This window comes from Solea solea, chromosome 2 (assembly GCF_958295425.1).
Source record: "Solea solea chromosome 2, fSolSol10.1, whole genome shotgun sequence".
NCBI classification, from domain to species: Eukaryota; Metazoa; Chordata; class Actinopteri; order Pleuronectiformes; family Soleidae; genus Solea; species Solea solea.
The window spans coordinates 37,173,891-37,196,812 of record NC_081135.1 but is presented as its reverse complement, the minus strand read 5'-3'; the positions used below and the strand labels follow the sequence as shown (position 1 = coordinate 37,196,812).

General features: G+C 39.1%; 1 protein-coding gene across 1 annotated transcript; it reads right to left on the bottom strand.

The window, feature by feature from the left end:
- Window positions 1–224: 224 nt before the first annotated feature.
- cryl1 (crystallin, lambda 1) lies at window positions 225–22,793 on the bottom strand. The gene is made up of 9 exons (XM_058654690.1): window positions 22,626–22,793; window positions 21,619–21,726; window positions 19,370–19,496; window positions 15,883–16,044; window positions 15,259–15,354; window positions 14,200–14,298; window positions 9,568–9,676; window positions 3,676–3,782; window positions 225–996 (listed from the first exon to the last, which is right to left on the bottom strand). Exons 1-9 carry the CDS (start codon window positions 22,664–22,666, stop codon window positions 880–882), a joined length of 966 nt encoding a protein of 321 aa, XP_058510673.1. The 5' UTR covers window positions 22,667–22,793; the 3' UTR covers window positions 225–879.
- Window positions 22,794–22,922: the final 129 nt, after the last annotated feature.

Here is a 22,922-nt window from a genome sequence, read left to right as displayed (position 1 = left end):
CTTAAAAAAACATGTCACATTTATCTGTAGACGACCACAGACCATGTGACGGTCACTTCTCTCCCATGGTCACTGTGAAATTAAACTCTGCTCCAGAGTCTGAGAAAAAACCCACTCCTGATCCCTGTTTCCTCGAATCAAAGCATTTGACCGTGAACATATACGTCGCACCACGTCATCCATTTGTTCTGCGGACGTGAGAAATAACAAAACCACCACTGACCTGATTCAGTAACATCTCATGACTTTATTAATAACAGTCGTTTGTTTGTGTGTCTCTGTGTGATGGACTGGAGACCTGTGAGTCAGTGAGTGGCTCTAACAGGATATTTAACATATAAAATAACATTTTTACTGTCTGTTATTACATATTTACGGAAGAGTATTAGTGCCACATAATAATAAAAAAATAATAAAACAGCAACAAAACAAAATAATAATAAAACATGAATTCTGAGATTAAAGAAAAATGCAGAATTCTGAGATTAAAGAAAACAGTCAGAATTCTGAGATTAACCTTTTTTTTTTTTTTTACATGCGGCACTAATAATCTTCCATACACATTTATAAAGATTTATATGTATATGTTTTAAATAACCTGCATAAAATGAAGTTAATTTCTCAAACTAGGTTCTTTTATATCTGGTGTTCTCATTTTTAGGATACAATCATATAATTATCATTATTTCTTCATTCTGTTATTTATATTCTATGATTCTTCTGTAGAACTAGAGACAAAAAAGTACATTTGATTTGATTTTACTGAATGAATCCCTTTAAAATCCTCAGTTTACTAATGAAAAATAATATCCGCTGTTTTGAGCATAAATTCCCTCTTGTTGTGACTTCTATAAAAAGTGGGTCGTGATGTTAAAGTGTTTAGGAAGCGTCTTCATGGTCCTTCTTCAGTTTAGACAGACCCATGAGCAGCTGGTCTCTCCTCTCCTTCCTGGCCGTCAGATGCCTCTGGTCACTGGGAATCAGCTCACTCATTTCCTGTGGGGAGGAAAAATAAGGTTAAAAAGTGTTGTATAAAGTATCTTAAAGGGCATGTTTGAGTAAAATGTATTATATTTGACCAGAAAATGACTTTGGTAGATGTTACAGTCACTTTCTTTTTATAATATTACTTAAGTAAAAGACCTTAAACCTAAAACCAGGTCTTACTCCCAGACAAAATGTCCTCACACCGCATGGTTTATACACTTTTTGGTCCTCACAAAGACACACAAACACACACAGGTCTGCACACAGCTAGTCATCTCAGGACACTGCATCAGCCCGAATCTTAACCATCACCACAGTCCAAATCCTCAGCTCTAAACTTAACCAGTTCCTTAGAAATTAGATTCTTCCTCATTAGGACCAGGTTTTGTTCTGGATGAGGACAACCGGTCCTGAAAAAAAAGTCCTAAAGAGGCAACAAATACAAGAACACACACACAAACCGATTTTCACGTTTGTTAAAAGCACTTAAAGGAGTTTAATTAGCGCGGTATAGACATGTTTGTCATTCACACAAAACCTGTTCAGCACTCTCGCCATCTTCATCTTCATCATCCTCACTGCAACGTACGTTTCTGGAATTTGTTGAGAAATAATGTGTAGGTAGTAAAAACACACACACACACACACACGGGGACTCAGATTCCCAGGTGGAAGGTGGACTATGTTCCTCAACAGGTTCCTGTGCCCTGAGGAAGAGTTCCTGTGCTGGAATCTCACCTCATGATGACCTGCTTTTTTTTTTTTTAAATCAGCTGTTTTCACACAACCACAATTTGCAATGCCCTATGGGCTTTTAAAAACAAACAAACAAACAAACAAACAAGTCCATATGTTCTAGACAAGTTAACGATTGCAAGTTACCGAAGGATTTTCTCTACGTCAGAAGGTGTGGCCTCAGCGCGCCGACAAAGTTGACGTAAAATGGCAGGAAAACTACTTTAAAATTCCACTTTTTGAAAGCTTTTTTATCTGTAATTTTTCCAATTGTCATATAAAACGATCATATTCACTGTTTTACTAATAACCACAGAAAAACAATCCCAACATTCAGAGTTCCAGACCAGCTAAGTTGTCACAAAAGTTATTAGAGGGTCCCAGGTTTTGCCGCTTGTTAGATGTGTTGCTGTCGTGATTGTCCACCCTTGTTTATTTTATTCGTGTCCTCCGTTGTCACTGCAAAACAACAGCGCCCTCTGTTGGTCACTGTGATGATTACTTAAAGCAGTCTGATGCACTTCGAGGCTGTTTTATTCTGTTCAAAGTTCAAGCTAACATAAACGTAAGCATGAACACAGTGATTCCCAACGTGTGGGCCCTAGTGGGCTGTCACGGTACTGCGGGTGGGCCGTAAAAGGTCATTAAATATAAATAAATAAATAAATGAATGAATGAATATGTTTTTAATTTTCAGTTTTGTAATTAAGTTTTAAATGGCTGTAAAATATATATGATAGATTTTAAGAAATAATAGAACAAATAAAACAAACAAATAATGTTTTATTTTTATTTTACCTAATATATACAGTATATATATAATATAATATATAAAGCAATATAGTGACATTTTATGTATGTGTATCCAGTGTCGGTTGGTCGTCATACAGACCTGACATTTCACTCTTTGCACTCAGTGTTAATGCGTTCATTTCAATTCATGAATGGTTATTTACGTTGATGGATAATTATGGGTTTTGTGGTGAAGCGAAAACCCTAACCCTAACATCCCCGTGTATGTGGTGAAAGATATGCATGCGCCGGGTAAGAGAGTTCGCAATTCTGTACAATTTGCAGCTTTAGTTCTGCAAAACTCTCTTTAATAACCAAGAAAAGTTGGTATAGAAACTGAAATATCGCACAAATCGAGGACCTTGTGAATCAGAGTCTAATATCTTGGTGTAGCTCCAGACCTGTAGACGTGTTAATAACTAAGTCACTTTGTTTTCATAGCTGTGGTTTAAAAAAAGCATGACGATGTTGTCGGAGTATCTGACGTTTGGTTTAAGCCGCACATCAAGTTCACGCGCCACTAAGTCGTGGGATTATCTGATTTAAAAACAACAACAACATTCATGTCGACGCAGAGATCAGAAATCTTGCTTTTTAAAGTTGGAACAATTCGCAGAAACATTACAGAATTACACAGACTGGTGCCGTTCTTTGTTCACCTTCTATGTTTTCTTTATTCTGTGTTATATGCGTGTCTTTTTGACGTCGTCCATGGCAACCGTGAAAACCCTGCCCTGCCCTGTTGTGATGTGAATAATCCTTTTTGTAATTATGATGATTAATATTCAAAGAGAATGCAGAACAACGGCTCAGGGTGTGAAAACATGAGCGACTGCCATTGTCCTCTGAAGGTTCATTGTTTCCTCTTCACGTGACGACCTTTAACAGCTTGCGTGTTAGCGCGTGACCATGCGACGACTTCACGCGCTCAGTCACGCAGAACTACAGACATCAGACTCGGCAAACATTCGCTCCACTTGAGCAAATCAGTGACAGGAAGTCATAGAGCAGGACGCTTAAAGGTCCAGTGTGTGACATTTGAATCTGCAGATACTGAATAAAGTGTGGAAAAGAAAAAGAGCGCACAGGGAAAAGTTCTGTTTCTCATGCTTACATACTAGTCCTTTAATGTTTGGCCGCCGCTGCCGTCGTCACACTTACGTTACAGATTTTCTTGGCCTCCTCGCCGCAGAAGTCTGGTACCGGTCCAAACGAGGTCAGAACCCTGGATAAGCCGCCGCTGTAGCGCTTCATATAATCCTCTAAACCTGTGTGAGAAGATGAGAGAGAGACGCAGGGTGGTGACGAGAACAGTTCACGTGTTCATCAGAACTTTTCAACACACACAACAACCGCAAGCCGTCGGACAGAGAAAGTGACGACTCGGCGTGAAAAGATCTCGCTCTGTCTAAATTGCAAACTCAAAGCCCAAAGGACCTGAAACCCATCATCACTCCTCAGGGTTCACTGATTGAGAAAGTATCACAGTACAATTACCCTGGGATTTTATTGGATGGCTCATTTATCAAGATAACCAAGCGGATTCACTGCCAAATAGTGAGCTGTTCTATACACCCACCAAGAAAATGATTGCTAAATAGTGATCTGTTCCATGCATCTATCAAGAAATTGCCCAATAGTGAGCTGTTCTCTATATCCACCAAGAAAGTGACTGCCAAAAAATGAGCTGCTCCATTTATTCACCAACAGAGTGACTGCCAAATAATGAGCTACTCAATACATTCACCAAGAGGCTTCCTGCAAAATCATAACTTGTGCTGCTGTCAGCTGAAAACGAGATTCTTAATCTCACAAGCCTAATCCTGGTTAAATAAAGGTTTAATAAAATTTTCTCATTTTTACTTTTATTAATTGTTGTTTTTCATTCATTTTGAGGAGAATTTGAAGTAAAATCAAGTTTTCCTAAAATGACATCTGTTCAGTTTCTCTTATACTTTTTCCTTCTTTTTCCCAGATAAATCAAAATAACACCGTGTTTCCTGCTTTGCACCAACCTCCTCCTCAACAGTTAATCCTGGAGCTGACACACTGGGATGTAAACGTACTGTACTTTAGCAGGTATGAACATATGTACAGTAAATGTATATATTATCTGTATCTATACGACTTTCCACTGTCTTGTTGAATCTCAAAGCTTCGTTACCTCAACATTGTGTCGTGACAACCAAAGCTAACCAAAGCAACACCTCAGATTCGTTCGCCTTTGTTTAAAACGTGGATCCTCGCACGTAGAAAGTGAGGGAAACACAATCATGGAGCACGAGACTGCAGAGGTTTTACTGGAAAAATAATTTCCTCATAGTTCAAATCTTAAGTTCCTTGCAACCTCGTGCTCTTTTCTGTTTGTTTCCTGCAGCAGATTATTTGTTGTCTCATTATTTGTCGTAATGACCTGTGAAGAGAAACTACAGGGTGTGTTAATAGATGGATATTAACAGTTCTAGGTGTGACCTAGACGACAGGGATGAGGACTGTTAAACATTAATGTTTTAAAAACCCAAAAACATTTAAACACATTAAGAGAGGAACTGTGGTATTTTATGAGGAACACCAAATAGTGAGCTGTTCTATAAATCCACCTAAAGACTGACCACCAAATAATGAGCTGTTCTACACATAACCAAACACATTGACTGCCAAATAATGAGCTGTGCGTATGTGTGTATATATGTGTGTATATATATATATATATATACACACATATATATATATACACCAAGAAAAGTATAGCTAAATAGTGAACTATTCCATACATCTGCCAACAGACTGAGTGCCAAATAATGAGCTGCTCTTTAAATCTATAAATCTTTAAATCTGTAGATCTACTCTCAGATTAGGGAACAGGTGGAATAATAGTTTAACAATAACGCAATCTACCGTGGTATATTTTTCTTCAATATAAATAAAACAAATGTTCAATATAAAATGCATCATGAAAACACATTTTGAGACAAAACACGTATCTCCTGTCTGTTTGTTATGTTTGGCCTCAGATTTGTCAAATATTTGCTTTTGTCCAAAAAGAAGTTTCAAAAAACACAATTAACCATTTTATTTATTCATTCATTCTTTTCACTATTCAACAATTAAGAGCAAATCTTAATCTGACATTTTATAATGACACTTATCTATATAATAATACATTTTATTAATAAAGCACCTTTAAAGGGTGATCTAAGATGCTTTACCTTATGTTTAAAAGTCCAATTTCACATTCAGATAAAAGCTTTTATGAGCGTTATCATCACAAAACCAAATGAGTCTCAGTCAAATAAGTGTCCCTTTTATTCTGACAAAACACGGTTAATGAGGCATCAATTATGACCAATGATTGGACAAAACTGATCATAAAGAGGGGACGTGTGTTTGGTTTGTTGACATTCCTGCGATAACAGACTCAGCAGGTGAGGACAACGTCTCTTCAAGTCGCAATAAAATGAAAGTCAGTGTGGAGTAATGTGAAACGTGTGTGAAGTGCTTCACACTGTGTCTTTAATTAAAGCAGGTCAGAGGTCTGTCTTTAAAATAACTTTGTCACAATGACATGAAGTTTCACACCGAGGAAACTCAACCGCGTGACGTTTCATTCAAAAACTGAAAAAATTATTTATTTATTTTATTTATTTTGAATAAAAGTCTAAAATTAAACAGTGGAACACACACACAAACACACACTGCTGTATATGTACAGTATAAATACCATCGACCTCCAACCAAACACAGACTCTGTGTCTCTGTGTGTGTGAATCTCTTTTCTTCTGCTGCCTCTGACTCATACTTTTTTATATTTCTTATTACAATAAGAAATAGCAATTTTTCAATAATCAGCATTGGCTCAATATTATAAATTTTTACAAATTACACCTTTTTTGTTCTCAAAAACTTGATAAATGTCACTAAAACAAAATTTATACAGGTTTAATGTATTTATAATTTAGTTTATACATTATTTTTGAATAAAAAATACTGTATATAATTACAGTGCAGACACAACATGTGTGAGGATTTTCTTTATAATTTGTTGTCATTAAATTAATTAACACAATTATGCTTCTATACATGTTTGTTAAACAAAGTGGTCGGATACCAGAGTTTTATTCGTTAATATTCTGTACGGACAGAAAAGATTTGGTCCCCACTAAAGTAAATAAGTCAGAATGTGTGTGTGACAGTGCATTAAATGAGGACACAGCTCCTCCAGTGGACACTGACTCAATTACATGCTCTAGGTGAGACCAACAGGAAGTTTGTTACTGGAGTGTTTATGTTAATATTCTGTACAAACAAGTTCGGCTGCTTTGGTCCCCACTAAAATGTAAATGTCTGTGTGTTTGGCTCCCCCAGCGGACACGCCCCCAATGTCCTTAAGCCTGAATTTGAATGTTTTGATCCTGAGAAAGCACAGACTGGACGATCCAGTCCAGACTCATGACCACACACACTTGTTGTGTTAAATCAAACCATTTCAGAGAGGAGATTCCAGGGATTTGGGGAAACTCTCACAGAAACTCGCGTGATTTAACGCGACTTCAGAATATAAACAGACTGTCGGCGTCGCCAGTTACTCGCTGTTGTGTGTGCGATGTTTTGTCTTGGCTGAGAAGACGGAATCAACTCGACTTGTACAAGTTACGATTCTATACAAAAGTATGCAACATCCGTTTCCCCGTCAACTCGCTCTCATGGGTTATTGCAAGATTCAGTCAAACATGTTTAATTCTACTAATCGAGAAGACTCTAATGCGTTCAATGAAGTTAAAATTGCGTCAAACTACAGGATAATCTGTTCAAATCAGCCTAAAATCAAAAGCAGCAATGATTGTTGGAAGGACCAGATTGGGACCAAAATCGGGCCAATCTGTCCTCTAGTGTGGGGGCGGGGCTTTACGCTTTAGAACGGTGAATGTTGCTGAATTTTACATGATTTAAAACCAGATTTTGAATCACTTATATTTGGCGAGGTGATAAGTAACACATTTTTTTTTTTTTAATCACTTCACAGGGCCTTTAATGTCCCTCCTGTGCTGAGTCATTCAGGTAAGAGAGACAGAGACTTTAGTGCTCCATTATCTGATCGGACAGACTGCAGGACGGGAAGTCGCGACAGGAGTCGGTCTGAGCGATCGGAGGAGAACGCGATCACACGGCAGCAGAGAGCTCTGGGAGTGTAAGTACAGGTAGAGTTGGCGTCTGCTCCGCGCTCTCTGTGAGTTTTGGATTACTGGTGTGACTGAGTGCATTCATCGTTCCCCATCAAAAGGCCGCTTTGTTTCGTCCACGGCGACCTTTTTTCTCTCTGTGTACACAGACTCATGGCCGCTCTGTGGGTTTCACACTCGCCTCTGATATTCCTCATCTGCCCGAGGTTTCACTCTCCGTCACACACACACACACACACACATGTTCTCGCACAGCAGTCTTACTGAGGACACTCTCAGATATAATGCCATTCCTTAACTCTTAAACTAAGTTGTAATAAAATGTCCTCACTCCCTATGGCAGTGGTCAGCAATTGGTGGCCCGTGGGCCAAATGTGGCCCGTCAGTATCAGTATGTGGCCCCAGCAGATGATTTCAAAAATCTGATCTTAAATTAGGAGCTTTTATTCTGATTCAAATAGATTCTCTTGCTAGAATTAACAGTAAACTTAAACTAAATGTTTGGCTTTGAAAAATATAAAAAGCCTTTTTGTTATGAAAAACAGATGAAGTGAGTCAAGGAGCAGTTTGGCAAATTCAATTTACTTTTTTTAAACCAAATGCCATTTTTGTACAATAGTAGAACACACCAGGTGTTTGCTGATGAAGATATGATGGTTGTTTTTTTTTACTGGTATTCAATTGTTTAGAAGCACACTGTTTTTTTTGGTCCCGACAAAGATAGACATACAAACACACATTACCACGACTTCAGAGGACATTACATTAACTTACAGTCATTTCCTGGAGACTTACTCTAACCTTAACCATAACTAGTACTGACCTTCCTTAACCTTAACTTGTCCCCATAAGGAAGACAAGTCCCCCTAATGTGACTGTGTAATCAGATCAGAACACAAACACACATTCTCACGCAGCATTCTCACTGAGGACACTCATAGACATTATATTTACCCTTACCTTAACCATCACAGCTAAATACCTTACCCTTAACCCAATTCTCACCCTAAAACCAGGTCTTAACCCCCCAAAAGTCTTTAAAAGATTTGAGAACCAAACAAAATGTCCTCACTCCCTCGTGGTTTATAGTTTGTTTTTTTTGGTCCTCACAAAGATACACATACAAGGTTTGTGCAACTTGTCCTTTAAACAAACCCTTAACCCTAATTCAAATCTTTAGCTTTAAACTTAACCAGTTCCTTTTAAAAATGAGCTTCTGCCTCATTAGGACCAGGTTTTGGTCATTATGAGGACTACTGAGTGTCCTTAAGAGGCATCAAATACAAGAACACACACACACACACACACACACAGGAATGCCCAGTACATGCATGTAATGTGGAGACGTGTGAACTATGTGTGATTTTCTCACACTTTAGATAAGCGACGCTCTGGTGTTCACTGTAACACGGAGAAGAGTCGAGCATCGAGAGGCGGTGGCATGAAAATGTAATTATTATGAGAGGAATAAAAATAATGACATTTGACATTTTTTGATCGATTCTTTAAAAAAACCCAGATGATTAGTTTAAGAAAATCATAATTTTATATCTAATTTCCCCATTTTCTGTAATTTAACTCAATAACGTGGACCTCATCACCAGAAAATATGTTTTAGAGCAAATAACTTGACTTTGCCAAGTTTTTTTTAACTCAATTCTGTCACAGAATTAAAATAATCTACAAGAATAATGACTTAAATTAAGTTATATGAGCAGCGACTCTTTTTTTGATTGTTACCCTGAATGTCTCTTGAACTGTGCTTCCTGATTTCAGTCTTGAGTACTCAAACAAAAGCATAACACCTGTCCTTGATGAGGTTCACTGGTGCGGCGAATGTTTGTTCACAAATGTCCTAAAAAAGAAACGTTACCTTCAGGTGCATTGAGGTGCATCGTTTCCATGGGACCGATGAAGGCGTAGCGCATTCCTAACCCCTCTGACATCACCAGGTCGATGTCCTTGACTGAGACGACACCGTCCTGATAAAAGAGGAAGAGGAAACACAAAAAACAGTCGATAAATGTACGACAGATTCTCTGCTGCTGCACAAAAGACAAATATTGAAGTGAAACCGCTCAGTCCAGAGTTTCCCTGACTGTTCCTGACTTTTGGAGGATTTCATGATTCCGATGCTACAGCAAACAAACAAACACAAAAATGTGTTTAAGATCTGTTAACAAAGTCACAATTAAAAGGGATAGTTCTGGTTTACTGAAGTGTGGAAGAGAAGTCTATGATAGAAGAATATATATTTATCACTAAATGTCACCATTAAACTGCTCACTCTCCCACACCAAAGTCCATAGAGAAAATCATCGTTTTAAGCTCACAGAGTCAAAGGAGCTGCTGGTCTACTGCTGCCTCGTTTGGCAAATCCATGTCACTTATGTAAATCCAGACAAAGCATTTCAAACACAGAATTCACTAAAGAACACATTTGAACTTAGTGACAGAGGCAGCAGTGGATCAACAACTCCTGTGTGCTGTGATGTTAAAATCACTGATTTTCTCTATGGACTTTGGTGTGGGGAGCAAGCAATTTACAAACTTTAATTTCCAGTAAGAAAAAGCCGTCTAATTCTGAAAAAAATGGGGCAAACCCTTTCTAAAGATACTGTAGACTTAAGGAGGTATAGATTTATTGAGTGATATGTTTGTCAAGTGGTAGAAAAAGTGGTTTACAGGGTAAAATCAGTGTCAAAACTTCATCTAAGCTCACTTCAAAAAAAATCTGAACCATCCCTTTAAATTCCCTTTGATGGCAATCAGACGTCTCCCACCATCTAATGTTTCACTAATCACCCAGCTCTGTGTGTTCAGGATTATGTAGGCAGCGCGGGGAGGACAGCAGCTGAGGATAGAGGGATGGGAGGAAGGAAGGCGACACACAGGGGAGGGGGTTCAGGTGTTTCTGGGTTAGAGGAGCCCGTTTGGCCGACCACGGAGGAAATCAATGCCCTGACACAGATACAGAGAGGAGGGCGAGCGAGAGGAGCGGGACAGGGTCGTCTTTGTTTGGGTCCCCGCGTCCAACAACGGGCCTGTTATCTGAGAAAAGTGGGATGGAGGGTGGGGTCTTTTCTGCGCTGTAATCACTCGGGGGGCAAACAAGCTGCTTTCTCAGCCGCTCTGCTTTCCAACGCTGGCACCGGTTTCAGTGTGAGTGTGTTTCTGGAGCGATGAGAGAGAGAGAGAAGGTCCTTCTACTGGACGGAGGATCACAGAGTCACTCTGAGAGCACAGACCTTAACGCTCAAAGGTTTAGGTCCTAAATTAAGGCAAAAGGCTAAGATAAAGTCGATGGTGCTCCCCCTACAGTTTCGGATTACAGATTTTTTTACGACACTGCCCTAAACATCTGTCCATCCTTTGTCTACCGCTTTATCCTCACTCACTCACTACGTTCACGAACAACGCTTAGTCAAGTGGCGGCCGTTCATCATCATTCAACATCTAAAATAACGTTATTGCTGCCTTGATCTTATAGCCGGTACCTAGGCTAGAAACCTCCTGATTCTGAAGATTGGTGCCCCCCCCCCCGATCTTGCAAGGCTAGTTTGCCACTAACGGACAGGAGGGGGCAGTAGAGACAGCCCATAATCTGCCCGCAACAAGACATTTAACCATCACAATCAGTACGTTTACACGCACAGTTTAATCGGGCTAAGGTCGTAGTCCATAGTGCGGAGGAGAAAAATTTGGGGATTCCCTAATAATCCCCAAATTTTTGAAATGTCGCAGGAAACCAGAGTTTCAAGAAGAACCCGAATCTTCTCCCGAATCTACCCTGATGACCTTTGCGTCACAGAAGAACAAACTAGTTCTTAGTCCGACTAAGTGTAACCAAATTAAAGAAAACCAAATTATTAAGGGCTAGGGAGGTGGGGCTATGACGTCATCGTTTTCCTAAAGTAGCCTATTCGCTGTCTAAATGGAAACGCGAGGCCCCTAAAACGCAGTTACCGTGTGGATGGAACGGCTCTCCAACAACAAAAAGTATGCGTACTCGCCTAAAACATCAGCCTTCAGAGGCTAAAAACAGTCAGAAATAAAAAGGCCTCTTGCATTAGAGGTGAAACATCTCCAGTTTAACTTTGGATCCCTCACTAACGTCCAGTGCAGGGTGTGAAACTTCCAGTCCCGACAGACTTTACCGGAATATAAATTTGGCCCCAGTATAAACAGCGTTCTGAGAAGTGACATCTCCACTGTAAATCACTTTGTTTTAGTCACATGACAGCACGGCAGCGGGTTCCTCGAGGTCACCCGCTCCAGAAGATTCACAGCTCACCTCTATCTCCACTGGAGACTCTGATAGAGAGAGAGAGTGTCCACTGTTTGTTATTGAATTAACTCGTCTTCTTCTTCTCCTGATTTTGACACACATTCCTGTCGCCTTCGACAGCGGTTACGACCTAATTAGAGCTGGGCCCAAACTTTTAGAGCTGACACTGACTAATTTTCCAGATTTACCAGTTGTACGACTTTGGCGACACAAACTCGCAGCGTATATGACAGGTTTACACTTGGGTTTGAAATTGTGTCAATGGTTGGGACTGAAAATCTAATCAAATACAAAAGCGAGAAGAATTCTTTTCAAAATATAATGTCAAACAAAGATTTAGAAAGTTAAAGTTGTAAAAATACTATTTATAGTCTATATGGTCTTTTTGAATAGGGTTAAAACGATTTTTATAATCTGTCAGTGAGTTCATTGTGTCACCTATCACCTAGTTGAATATGTGTCAACTGATTATCTGCTGACGCGACCAATCAGTCAATGAATCTTTGTTTGCGTTACACTTTAGAAACATACAACACAAGGTTTTACTCACCCCACCCATTCACCCATTCACCCATTCACACACCTCCATAAACACAACTGAGACAAACGTGCAGAGGAAACAAGAGGAAATATAATAGGCGTCAAAAAGATAGATAGTAAATGATCTAAAAAATTGATTAAATAAATAAAAAACAGAGCGAAATAGACCCAATAACCCATAAATAAATGAGTAAATAGATGGATAAATAAATAAATGAATGAATACAAAATAAATCAATAAATATCCATAAACACACTAAAATAAATATATATAATAAGATAAAATAATTAAATTAATCAATAAATGAGAAAGATAAATAAAAATATAAAATATAAATAACTAATACCCCATAAATAAATAAGAATAAAAACATTAATATAAAATATATAATAAATTAAATTAATACCTCAAATGATAAGTAAATAGGTAGATACATAATATCCATTAAATAAATATGCATAAACACACTAAAATAATATATATGTACACACACACACACATATGTGTATATATATATATATATATATATATATATATATATATATATATATATAAAAATAAACAGGAATTTATACTGAATATGTGTTGATTACTCATAGAGAGTCAACAATGAACTTTCAAAATAAAGCGTTACCACTCAAAGCTGCTTTACACAACCGTTTTTTCCATTCATCCATTCACACATTCACACATTGCATCTTTTATACCCATTCACACAATGACAACACAGCCTTCACGAGCAACGTGGGTTAACCCATGCAGACTAGTGGAGCCGGGAATCAGACCCACAACCTTCCAGTTGAAGGACGACTCACTGAGCCACCGTCACCCCCTATTTTTACACCTGTCACGTGTGTGTGTGTGTGTGTCTTGTGCGCTAACTCTCAGCACGAGAATGTGAGCGAGCGTCAGCTTCCACACGTGTGTGTGAAGACACAAATATCACATGATGGATGGATGTATGGACGCCGTGTCACAGCCAGGACACTGAGACAGAGACAGACAGAGAGACACTGAGACAGAGAGAGAGAAAAGAATCCACTCGTCTCTGCTTCACTTCCTCGAAGTCTGCTTCAGCTCTGGGAATCTGAAATCCTCTGACATGTTACTGCTGCTCTCATCTCATCTGCTCGTGTTTGGCACCGACTGAAGCACGGAGAGCTTTCACCTGACTGACTGTCAATAACACATAAATCTGAGAGTAATCTAAAAGTCTTGAAGCTGAACAGTTTATATAATGAGATGGAAGTCTTCATGAGAGTTCAAGCTCGGGCAACGACTGTCATCGCCGTCATCATCCTCATTATCATTCTGACCATTTCTTCCATTAGAGATCATGTGATGGCGCCTGTCGTCGGAGGCTAAAGCTCCTTTACCCTCATTTTCTTCCGTTGCTGGACGGAGACAGAAGCAGCAGCAGAAGTGAACACTGACACCGACCTTCCTCTTCTCTGCTTGTGTTACAAAAACCATCAGCAGCTAAAGCCTCACTGAGGCGGAGCAGTTTTTGTCCACAGAAACAAACACACACAGACCCAACGACATGTTGATGACACCAAAAATGTTTTGATTTTGTACCATTTCTTTATACAGCAACTCCTAAGACTTAAAACTGTGGTGTACGACTTTTAGAGATATAAAAAATGACTTGGTAGTATAAAAGGACAGACACTGACCTGGACCAGCCTCCAGGACTCTGCGATAACGGCTGCCTGGACTCTGTTGAGGGCAAAACCATCGATCTCTTTCTTCAAACAGACGGGTGCTTGACCGACCTGAATCAAGAGCACTGAATCAACACTTGTAAGTCTGAATGCAAATGCATATCAGAGCCTTAAAGGGAACTGACAGAATGTTTAATGATAAAACATTAAAAATGGCTGAAAATATTGGTTCCAAGTGGGTTTGTCCAAAGTTTCCCCATCCATGTTTACCTAAAATGGGCTTCACATGTGGGACCCATGTTACTGAAACTATATGAGACCCACATAATTTGCCCTTAGTATCAACTTAGTATCTTTTCTAGGGTACCTGGGTACGAACTACCCACTTTAGTACCAGGTGGCCTGGAAAGGGTACCAAGTACCCACGTGGCCTGGAAAGGATATTAAGTACCCACTTAGTATCCATTTGGCCTGGAAAGGGTACCAAGTACCCACTTTAGTACCCAGGTGGCCTAGAAAGGGTAGTAAGTACCCACTTTAGTACCCAGGTGGCCTGGAAAGGGTATTAAGTACCCACTTAGTATCCAGGTGGCCTGGGATGGGTACCAAGTACCCACATGGCCCTGAAAGGGTATTAAGTACCCACATGGACACGCTGGCTGGGGTTTGACTAGTTTTCATAATTTACTTTACAACAATGTGTTCTTTATTTCTTAATAATGAATTTGTAAGTGTTTTCCTTTTGCTGTGTTACTTGTACTGCAAGCAGGAGTACTTACTCAAAAAACTACCAAATCAATCCCCATCAAACTTTGTGTTGCGTCAGAAATCAAAAACACTGGCACTAATCTGACTGATTAAGTGGATAAAGGATTTTCTATAGCAGTGCATGACGATAGCGTTTTTACTTTTGTCAGAACTATGTGCTCTCTGAACACTTTCCTAGTTCGTCATACCATGAGAAGCATATTGAATTCATTGTTACTTATGTGGTAATTGGTCATTCATCTAACGCCTACCTTACTGACATTTACTTTGTTCTCTCAGGATTGAGTAACCTGTGAATTTTACCTTGGTCATCACAGCATGGGTGGCGCTCATCACACCCACTGCTGTCTCTGGGTGAGGTACCAGCTCCACCAGTTTAACATAGTAGGGTGGGTTTACCTGAGAAGCACAGGACACACATCATCATCGTTAAGTGGAAACTGAGTCATTTCTTCAAGGTAAAGTGTTTCAAACAGAAAATTAAATAAATAATTGGTTTCTGTTCAAGGTCCAGTGTGTACGATTTGTGAGGATTTATTGGCAACAATCAAATATCTCATCGCAGTGGTTCACAAAGACTGGGTGGCTACCCAAAGATGGGTCACTTATTATGGCGTATTTCCACCGGCTCGCCTCTACTCGCCGTGGTGAGGCGAGTAGAGTCGGTGGAAATACGCCATTAGTGTTATTTATTTTGTGTATTTATTTTATAAAAATAACTACTAAGAATATTTTGACAGGAAGTAGTCACACTGAACAAATTGGGTAATGAAATAGAGTCCTGATGCAGGTGAAATGAAGGGAAACATCTAAAATGGCTTCCAATAGTACAAGTATCTGTAAACACATGATAATAGCTAAACTGCATTCCCTCAGTTTGGCACCCTCACGAGCACCTACTGGTACCAGGACTGCAGTGGCACTGACCGGATGGGAGATGAGGCAGCGACTCTTGTTGTGGACTTTGGAGAAGACGCTGCTGGGCATGAGGTAGGAGGTGGAGCTGCTCAGGATGACGTCGTCTCCCACAAGTCGTTCTACGTCCTGGAAGACGCCCTGCTTTACATCGAGCTGCTCAAACACACACTCCTGGTAAACACAAAAACACACACACACATTCAGATACATAAGTCCACTCTGCAAAGTCATAAAGATAAATGTGCTAATTCTTGCCTATATGGGCTTCACATGTGGAACCCATGTTACTGAAACCATATGAGACCCAAATAATAGCTCGGAAAGGGTATGAAGTACCCACTTCAAAGCCTGGTGGCCTGGAAAGGGTATCAAGTACCCACGTGGCCCAGAAAGGGTATTAAGTACCCACTTAGTACCCTGGTGGCCTGGAAAGGGTATCAAGTACCCGATTAGTACCATGGTGGCCCAGAAAGGGTATTAAGTACCCACTTAGTACCTTGGTGGCCCGGAAAGGTATTAAGTACCCACTTAGTACTCTGGTGGCCCGGAAAGGGTATTATGTACCCACTTAGTACCCTGGTGACCCAGAAAGTTTAAGTACCCACTCAGTACCCTGGTGGCCCGGAAATGGAATTAAGTACCCATTTCGTAGCCTGGTAGCCCAGAAAGGGTATTAAGCTTACCCACGTAGTACCTTGGTGGCCTGCCCAGGTGGACCGGAACAGGAGCAGGAGTACTTACTCAAAAACTACCAAATCAATCTCCCTCAAACTTTGTGTTGCGTCATGGCACCAACCAGTAAAGAAATCGAGAACCCTGGCACTAATCTGACTGATTAAGTGGATAAAGAATTTTCTTTAGCAGTGCATGACACATTGTTTTTACTTTCATTGGAACTATGTGCTCTCTGAACACTTTCCTAGTTTGTCATGCCATGAGAAGCATATTGAATTCATTGTTACTTATGTGGTAAACTGTCCTTGTCATTCACCTGTTCTCATCATTCACCTGTCCTCATCATTCACCTGTCCTCTTCATTCACTTGTCCTCGTCATTCACCTGTCCTTATCATTCACCTGTCCTCATCATTTACCTGTCCTCGTCATTCACCTGTCCTCTTCAGTCACCTGTCCTCATCATTCACCTGTCCTCATCATTCACTGTCCTTGTCATTCACCTGTCCTCATCATTCATTCACTTCAGTAAAAGTAAAATTCCAAAATTTAAAAACGAAAAATGTGAAGTACACAAAAAACGCGAGTAAATGTACTTCATTACTTTCCACCTCTGATAAATAGTACTCATCAAGGAAGAGGAATTCTGCAACTTCACAGGGACTTGAACCCTGTACCCTCAGATTAAAAGTCTAGCACACACCCACTGAGTTACCCAGGCTTCAAGTACATCTAGTAAATCAGCCAAACATTTCGACAAATAACACAAACAACAAACATAAAGACAGTCATAACAGTCAAATTAAACGTCTTTTTCTGTGTGTTTGTTTTGTTTTTCTAAATCATCCACTGTACTTTAAGGTCTGTCCTGAAAGGAGTGGCTGTCACAGGCTGCAGTGCAGAGAGAACGTGCTCTTTAAAAACCAGTCATCATCGCTGGAACTGCTTTAACTGGCTGAGCAGGCGGCAGCCAGTGATGTGAAGAATGCACATCACACTCCACTGACTTCACAGTGAGACCCAACAAAAAGTGGAGCACAAATGGTTCTTACAATACCAGAGGTCTCAATCTCAAAATGTGGCCCCTCAATCAAGTTAATAGGTTCATTTTGTAAAAATGTATTTTTATCGTAAACTATATTTACGATCATTTATGGTCCTCCATAGTCTTGTACATAAAGGTATAGCAGGCTAATATTAATATTAATATCAATATCAATTAATTCCACATTGTATACTGATACATTTTGTAATATAGTGGTAATATTAAACTTTATTCATAATATTTCAGTTGTTTGGCCCATAAAATGTCAGGAAATGTAAAAAAATATATGATCTGTGTTTGCTAAACCTATAAAATAATGTTTTTAAATGTTTTTGTTAAACATTTAAGAAGCTGAAAAAACTCAGAGAACTTGTTTAAGTTATAAAACAATGAACTGATGATACACAATAGTTAATAATTGAAATGACACTGAAAGTTGCTCTCAGAAAGCATAGGTGTGAACATTTGCAGATTAAAAATAACAATAATCTACGTGCTGTGACATAATTCCTCTATTGTTCCTTGTTTGTACGAACTCTTTAACAGGAAATTGATTTTTTTGAAACTGACCCTTTTTCCCTGTGAGCTCTTCTGCGATGAAAAGAATCATTGTCTGCCTTCACTGACACCTCAAGTGTGTTTAACACGATCCGAGCAAAGAAAACAAAGTGTGCAGGTGTGTTCACTGTAACTGTATCGTCATGGTGAAAAAGACAATTTGACTCATTTGTCGTTAAAATGTCATGTAATTGTTTCAACATCAGGGCAAAACACTTGTTTCTCACAAACCCCGGCTGTTTGCTTTAAAGCCTCAGTCTGACGAGGTATTAACAGACGTCCTGAATGAGATCATTCAGTAACTCGGACGACTCAGACCTGCTCAGCAGAAAACACTAAATTATATGCTATATTTTATACTTTATAACTAGTCATACTAAGATTTATATTACAATAATAACTATGGTACACAACTGCTTTGCATCATAAATAACATGACATGCAGAAGTTTATGGTAAATAAAGAAAAATTGATACAGTAAAACATTTCAATATTTTCCGTGGCGATATATCGCTTTTGAGACACCATGTATCAATATTTTTTATAATTTTTATATAAGTGGGTATATATAATTTTTTTTACTCATATATCGTATATTTAGGTCACAATATCGTATTGTGGCTTAAATATCATGATAATAATGTAGCATGATAATTATTGTATCGTGACTTAAATATTGTGAAAATATCGTATTGTGACTTACACATCGTGACTTAGATAAGTCATATCATATTTGTGATAATATCGTATTGTGATTTAGATAATATATCGCGACTTAAATATCATGATAATATTGTATCGTGACTTAAATATCGTGATAATATCGTATTGTGATTTAAATATCGTGATAATATCGTATCGTGACTTAAATATCGTGATAATATCGTATCCTGATGTCTCTGGCGATTCCCACCCCTAGGAAATATCTTTAATTTTCTTCAACTCAAGAGAAAACTGTACATAAGAATTGGACGAAATCTTCTAGTTTGAAAAGTTGAGCCTTAGAAGTAGGATGTAGGCGACAGTTAGCCACCAGGGGGCGACTCCACTGGTTGCAAAAATCCCTTTATTGAAAAGTAAACATTTTCCTGAGAAGTCATTAGTCTCGATCATTAGTTTTGTGAATTAAGTTCACATTTACAGGCGACTAAGTAGTGTCAAGACCTGATTTTAGGGTTCCTCACCAAGGTATAAAAACAGGTGAGTCCAGTGATGTTACCTGGACAAAGAAGGCGCCCTCTAGTGCCTGCTCCAGGTCGTCGTAGCTGCTGAGCAGAGCGAGCTGCTGAGTGGACGTCAGCTCTCCTCTGATCATGTGAGCTTCCTCCAACTCACTCAGCTGCTTCCTGAGCAAAAAACAACAAAACAGTTAACACACTCACCCACATCTGCGTCTTTGTCTTACATGTGGCGTCTAACCAAACTGAATATAAATACAGCAGATATAACCGTAACAAAACCTAATTTCCCTCCACGTCTGTGTTCATTTTTACTTTGTTGTCCTGTAATATGCTCACTATAGAACGCCTACTTTTTGTGTTTTTTTAAGGCAATTTTCCTTCATATTCTCATGAAACCTTTTAATTTCTTTTATTTAAATGTGTGAAAATGAATAAATACAATGCGACATAAGGAAAATACTGAGTGGAAAATGTCACAGAACAGTTCACTCATACATAAGATGAAGAATAACTCAAATGGAACGCACAATATTAACAGAAATGGGAGAAGAGGACCCTGTTTATACATCGGTGACAGGGTGAGGACTGAAACTTTGATGGATCACAGGAACAGACTGTAGGGTCTGTTCAGTCCAGAATGTCCATGGGCTGATGGTTTTTTAAACTTTATTTCATGTATTTTTATCAAAGAATAATTCTGCTTATGTAAGGGTCAAACCAGAAACATCCAGGATATAAATTTGTGTTTAAGCACATGTGAAAATGTACAAATTATAAAGTAACTGGCAACCGATGAGTAAATAATGTCAGAAGTGTCAGAAAAAGAACTGAATGTACTCATACAAATGACCTTAACTAGAAACTGACAGGAAATCAGACGACAGAGGCAGGAAATGTCCAGTACAAGGACGCCCTCTACTGTCCACAGAGCAGAGGACACGGCAGCGCGGTGGTTATTGACATGAGAAATAAAGCTAAATGAATCTTTAAATGTCTGGATTTCTCCTAAATAACAGTATTATGTGACTGTGACTGTGCTGCTGTGTCATTCTACACTAATGTTTAACCAGCAATGACTCGACTGAGACGCTGTTTTCAAGCAGGAACATGAGTTTGTTCATGTTTTCCTGTCGTGAGAAAAAACTGCTGATGCTGTTTTCTTCTACGGTTTTGGAAGAAGGAGAAGGTGGAGGTTAGAGTTTGGACAAACTCTAACCGGTTAGTTTATTTATTGATTTAAACGTGCTGTTAATGACCCAACTCAAGAACAGTGAGGCTTTTAGAGGAGCTATACATAAGCTGCAACAATATTTACATCTATATTTATATAAGGGATGGGTCAATACCACTTTTTTGTGCTCGATATCAAAAACTCGAGTATCTACCAGTACCGATATTATTCAGATTCAGTCATTTTAGACCATTTATGAATGTATGAAGCTGTTAGCAACACATTTGTGCTGAGTCATTTCAAAGACAACAAAGATAACAAATATTGTTCCCCCCAAATAGAAGAAATAAACAGCCCAAACATGACTCAGCTAAAATGTTTTTTGATACTGACAGATACTTAGTCCCAATCCTTAACTTTTTATTTGCACAGATGATGATATTTTCATTTATTTTCATGGATTACTGCAGTTCCTGTTCAATGTGTGCCTCCACATCTTCCGCTGACTAAAAACACATTTCTTTCGACTCTACCTCGACTAAGATAAAAAACACAAAAAAAACCCACTTGCTTATACATCATACTTATGACTAGCACTTTATAGTTTGGCTTACTTGACGCTCTTACTTACTTATTTGTACCCAAATGTTTAAATGCACTTATTGTAAGTCATTTTGGATAAAAGCGTCTGCTAAATGACATGTAATGTAATGTAATGCCTCCTTTTCTGAACAACATCTCTTGGTTTTCATATCCAAACAACGGCAAAGTCATCATGGAACACAATGGCGGCCTGAGTAATGACGCTTTCCCACGATACAGTTCCAGGACTCGGCTCGAGTCTAGTCATGTTTGGCATACTTTTCAACGTGGGCGGAGCCTGGAAGTCGGAACTGGGAATGATGTCACCACAAATTCTCTGTGTTCCAGTTGAAAAGTCGTACAAAAAACCATGGACACAAACCACAAAGTGTACTATGTGTTCGACTGATACGACAGAAGTGATATTAACAGTGAAAGTAGAGTTGCTCCGAGTTTCCGAGGTTCAGGTGCGTTCCTGTATGATCTGGTAAATTCCCTCTACAAATGGAACGTAGCATTCAAAGCAGGACTGACCTGATCTCTGCGACGGCTTTAGCAGCCTGTCCCGGCTGGTTGTCGTAGATCTTCACAGCGTAACCTCCGCTGACAAACACCATCGCCCAGGAGCGGCCGATCAGCCCGCTGAAACAAACGCACACAAATTATTCCTCATGGTGGCGCTGCTCAAATGAATGAGTGAAATTTGGGGGGGGGGAGTGACCTGGTTGAAGAAGAGGGAGTTAAGAGATGCTCCATCCACATTCAAAACACAAGACTTTATGGCCTTTGTTCTCTATGTTGTGAATAAACCGAGAAATCCTGCACTTTTAACTTTTCACGATAGCGTTTTGTTTCTTCAGTTAGACACAGAATCACAGAATCGTTGTATCGTGATATTATTGGTATTGTAGACTAGCAGAATCGGTAACCCTAACCCAGATTGCCTAGGTTGTGCTGAAATAAAGGATATACTGTAAGACACTTTATTGCACATTCTTACAGCCTCTGTATATATGTTTTAACATAGCAATGGGGGAAAAAAAGCAGCCTAAATACTCTGTGTTCTAAGGGTTAATGATTTAGTTATAAGAGACCCCCACAGATATTCAGCTGCTAAACTTTACATACTGTCCCTTTAAATACAATAATAACTGAAAGCAGGAGGGGTGGATATGAGAGGGTGAGTGTTTACTCTTCCAGGTTAGATAGAGAGGTCACTTCACCAAAAGTTCAGCACATAGTGAAACAGTGAACATAACATGCAGCAGGTGTTTGGTTGCACATAATATACTAACTGTAATTATGAAGCCATTAAACCCATAATATGCTACTTCATTAAAGCACTTAAATGGCTGTAGTTGTACAATAACAACAGTCATTAAAATCAGTGAGACCTGTCATTATAAAGAACAAGAGACTTTGCCAAGAAATTTAAGCATTTAAAAAGAATCTATACAATGCAACCGCTTAACTTCACTTATAACAGCTCAGTTAATATCGTTAAGATCAACATAACGCAGAATAAGTATAATGTCACTCACCTGCCGACGATAGTGATCGTTTTCGCGTCAGATTGGCTCATTTTGTTTGGGCAGATTATGACAGAGTTTAGTTCAAACCTCACGATGCTGCTGACTTTAGCAGAAAAATCTGTATTTCTATCAAAAACTGAAGCACCGCCCCCACCGGAGTCACACGCTTCCCGCAACCCAGAGTACAGTGTCCGAGATGGCACACTAGTCATTTATTTCGCATTAGACACTTGTGTAGTATATTTAATAATCATTTTAGATGAAAACATAATAATTTGTTTCTCTATACCATCGATTATTTCAAAC